General features: G+C 35.3%; 1 protein-coding gene across 2 annotated transcripts in view; it reads right to left on the reverse strand.

Annotated features, from left to right (window-relative positions):
• Fnip1 (folliculin interacting protein 1) overlaps positions 1 to 4,511 on the reverse strand; it is an 83,844-nt gene that overhangs the window by 7,659 nt on the left and 71,674 nt on the right. For both annotated transcript variants that reach the window (XM_005350067.2, XM_005350068.2), the window contains one exon: positions 2,441 to 2,638. In XM_005350067.2, coding sequence (XP_005350124.1) covers positions 2,441 to 2,638 — 198 coding nt within the window. The remainder of the gene's footprint in view (positions 1 to 2,440; positions 2,639 to 4,511) is intronic.

The following is a 4,511-nucleotide window of genomic DNA, read 5'->3' on the forward strand; positions in this document are numbered from 1 at the left end:
AAAAACCAAAAAAAAAAAAAAAGAACATCTACAATGTTTAACTATAAACACCATCCACTTATCCACTTGGGAATTTTTCATCAAAACCTATTTACCCAATAATGACTTCTCCTTCCCTCCTTCCTCCCTCTAGTAACTATTACTTTAGTAACTATTACTTTATCTCTAGAGATAAACTATAAAACTTACAAGTACACAAAGAGGAAAACTCTGTGACATAAAATGAGAACAACAAAGTGATTTTTTAAATATACACCAAAAACATGGGCAACAAAAGGTTTAGCTCTAAGTACAGGTCTTTCATCCAGGTTGAGTTCATTTTTAAATATGACAAAATAAAGACTGAAAACTTCTAAAAAATGTGGCCATCTTTTGTTGTAAACACTTTTCCTTGTTGAATGTGGTCTTAGCACTATTACTGAAACCAATCTTATATGAGAAGGTTTAATTCTGGGCTCTTCAATCTATAATGAATGAAGAATGAATCTGTCTATACTCTGGTCTTTATGCTACTACTACTACCATATTTTGATTGTAGCAGCACTGTAAGTTTTGAAATTAGGAAGTTTGCCTTCTTTAATTTTGCTGTCTTTTTTTATCTTACTGTTGTTTTTTTAAAATAGGGTCTCCCCAGTATGCAGCTCAGATCTTCTAAGAAATTATAGACATGTACCACCACGTGGCTACTTTATCCTCAAAAGTAGGGTACCTTTGGCTCAATGAGTTCCCCTGATGTTCTATATGACTGGATTAAGATGGGCTTTCTATTCTTTATAAATTTTTTTGGTTTTATTTTCTTTTTATTTATATGGATGTTTGCTTGCATGTATGTAAGTGTACCATATGCATGCAGTGCCGACAGAGGCCATCATATTCCCTGGGGCTGGAGTTACAGATGATTGAGCCCAGGTCCTCTGGAAGACCAGTCAGGAATCTTAACTGCTAAGCCATCTCTCCAGCTCCAGGTTTTCTATTTTTGAAAAGTCTTTCATTAGGATTTTGATAGGGATACTATTCAATTTGTATGTCAGTTTGGGAAGTAATGACAATACTAAGTCCTCCAACTGTGGTTTCAGACAAACACAGGGACAAAGAGGTCTGCTCTTCTTCTGGTAGGAATAGCTTGAGTTGTGTTGTACGGCAGGTCATTTGGTACATGATGGGACAGTGGTGGGCTATCAGTTTACTGATATTTAGAGTGGCCATTAAGCTGAACTGAATCAAAAGAACCCTAAGTTTTCCAATTCACAGATTTGGGTGTTCCTGTTATTTATTCCTTCTTCTATCTCATTTATGTAACATTTCCAATTTACAACACCTTTTCTTGATCATTAAACAACCTGGTATTTTACGATTCTAAGTAGAAATGCTTTCTTTCCCCTCACCCTTGATTTTTTTTTTTTTTAATGAGACAGGACAGTCTTGAACCTAGTATGTAACCGAAGTTGGCCCTGAATATTCATCTTCTGTCACTGGAGTGATCACAATGCCTAGCTCAGAAATACTTAATTTTCATTTCGGGTTGCTCACAGTTAATATATAGGACATATTATTTTTTCATGTTTTTCCTGTCTGAAAATTCTGTTTTTCTCATGAAATGTGTTTTCTAGATCATGTCATCTGTAAATAGAAATAAAATCTATCTTCCATTCCAATTTTGAAGTATGTTGTTTCTGTTTTCGCTTAGTTGCTCTGGCTAAAACTTAAGTGCCATGATGGAGTTAAAGTGGTAAAAATAGGTTTCTTCATTATTAATCATGGGGACACTTAGTCTTTTGATACTGAGCAATGCTGTTGGGTATCTGTAACACTGATAGAGTTTTTGTGAACTTTTACAGTTCTTACATGAGAATGAGCTCTGAAAGTAGGAGAAGGTCTCAAGAGGCTATCATTGTCATGAGGTAGAAATATTCAAATGATATGATTATGGGGTTCTGAAATGACACCCTACACCAGGAATACTGTGCATTATCAAAAATCTGGCTGTTGAAATCAGATTGCACAAATTTGAGTGCATCCCTTTCTTTCTTAGCTCACAGATAGCCTCAGTAATAGATTGTTTCATATTCATGAAATGGAGAAATCCATTATCTGGGTACATGTAATAGGTTATAGTGAAGGCTCTTTCTCACTGTGTTGTCACATGGTGGAGACAGAACTGTCTCAATCTCCTTCTGCCTTAGTAGACCACTAGTCCTCTCACATGAATCAACACTCAAGACCTAAACAACCTCAATTAATAACCTAATTTAACCTTCCAAAATATCCCAATTTTAGATTCTATCTCCACAATGGTTGGCAGTAGAAGAGGACAATCATTGTAATACTTCTTTCAATAAAGCGATGATAAAAGCTACTAAGAATATTTAATGTGTGTACATAGTAAGCCAAGTTCACTTAGCAGAATACTCAAAGTCATTCAAGCCTTACATATACTTACAAAGTTTGGAGATAAATTATGTTTATAAAGTTGAAGAGTAGAATGAAGCAGGTTGGAAACAAGACTAGAAACCAACACTTCCTTTCCCAATTTATTATCTGTTACTCGTCTCTGACTGCTGGCAATCTGAACAGTCCATTTATCCATATCAGCTATTATACAGACAGCTTCTGCTATTGGTTCATCCAACACTGGATGCTGGAAAGAAAAGAATTCAGTTTATGATAAGCAAAGTTTTCAAAAAGTAATGTAAATAGAACAAGCCAATTTTTAAAAAGCAGAAAAAAATGTATTAAATAACAGTATTACCAAGGAATCTTTGTTTAAAAATGGAATAATAACAAATACATTGAAGTAGTTTATAGAAATCATTGCATATCTTTGTATTCACTAATAAATCTTTGTATCCTTAAATCTAGAAATTAATGTTCCCAAGTCTTTTTGGTCAACCAGTCACAAATGTGTATGCCAGACAACTAAAACAATTCTTAGTTTTAAAAGACTGTATCTTTCAAAATAAGACAGACTTTTTTTCCTTTCTTTTTGACAGTAACTTACTTATACAAATGAAACAATGGCAAAATTTTGTACTATCAGTCATCAACATGCCTCGGAACCATAGGAGTAATTTGATGATGCCATGAAACACATTATTGCCTCTGTACATTAACTTTTCTATTTTTCCAGGACATGTAGGCAGAATATAGACATAGGTTAAAGGAGAGCAAGTCCACATGTACTGGCCTGACTTATCAACACACATTGACAAATGCAAACCACTTCCCTACATACAAACACTCTATCATACACCTATTGCTCTTAGATCTACATAAAAATGGAGGACTGAAATGCTCAAATCAAGGTGACTGTCAAAAGTACAAAGGATCTCTTTTATTCTGTGTATCTTCATCTCGCTTGATATCTTTATCACACAGTATGTTCATGATTATGATAGTGAAAAGCATTTTAATTGACTGCCTTAGTTTGCTTTCTATTGCTGTAATGAAAACCATGGCAAAAAAAAAAAGCTTTGGGGGAAGATTGGTTTTATTTAAGCTTACAGTCATAGTCCATTATCAAGAAAAGTGACAGGAAGTTGAAGCAGAAACGTAAGGCAGCAACTGAAGCAGAGACCATAGAGGAACGCTGCTTACTGGCTTGTTCAGCCTGGTGTCGCATACATCACAAAACCACATGTCCAGGGTGGTGCCACCCACAAGTGGGCTGGACCTTCTCACATCAATCATTACTCAATAAAATACACCACAGACTTGCCTATAGGACAATCTGCCAAAAATAATTCCTTATTGAGGGTACTTCTTTCTAGATGACTCTAGCTTGTATCAAGTTGGTTAAAACAAAACAACCATAACAAAACAAAATAAACATTGACATATAGATAAAAGGCCATCAGGCAGAAGGCTGTACTTTTTGACTTTCCTCGAGGAAAGTCAAAGCCTTTATAACAAAGATTAAAAATGGAAGTTAAGTGTGCAGCATACCTATCAGTAATACAGTCCTGCAATGCTGGCTACTTCACTATATTTTATTACTAAGATAGGTTATGGACATTTAAAAAAAAACAAACAAACAAAACCTCTGGCCAAAAAGAAGAAAAAACAAAAACAAGAGTTAATGGCCTCACTTTTACCATTAAGTGTGGCATCCTCAACATCCATCCCTTTACCAGTTAATAAACAACTACTCTGAATAATATTCTTTCGTAGACAGTAGACAAGGAAGCTATAAATATTTTAAAAATATAAAATAAATATCTAATTACAGATTAAGCAGGAACTACTGGAGATGCACAAGGGAAAATACTGCAATGTACTTATGAGCTGCAGGTAAGAGAGGAGAGGAACATGGACAGTTCTTTCAGAAGAAACATGAGAAAGCTTCAAGTAAATACACTTGGATACATTTTTGAGAAATGATACTGAAAAATGGGAAAAAAAAGCAGTAAATAAAAAGGCTGGAGGCCGGGCGGTGGTGGCGCACGCCTTTAATCCCAGCACTCGGGAGGCAGAGGCAGGCGGATCTCTGTGAGTTCGAGACCAGCCTGGTCTAC

Source organism: Microtus ochrogaster, chromosome 7 (genome assembly GCF_000317375.1).
Source record: "Microtus ochrogaster isolate Prairie Vole_2 chromosome 7, MicOch1.0, whole genome shotgun sequence".
Lineage (NCBI taxonomy): Eukaryota > Metazoa > Chordata > Mammalia > Rodentia > Cricetidae > Microtus > Microtus ochrogaster.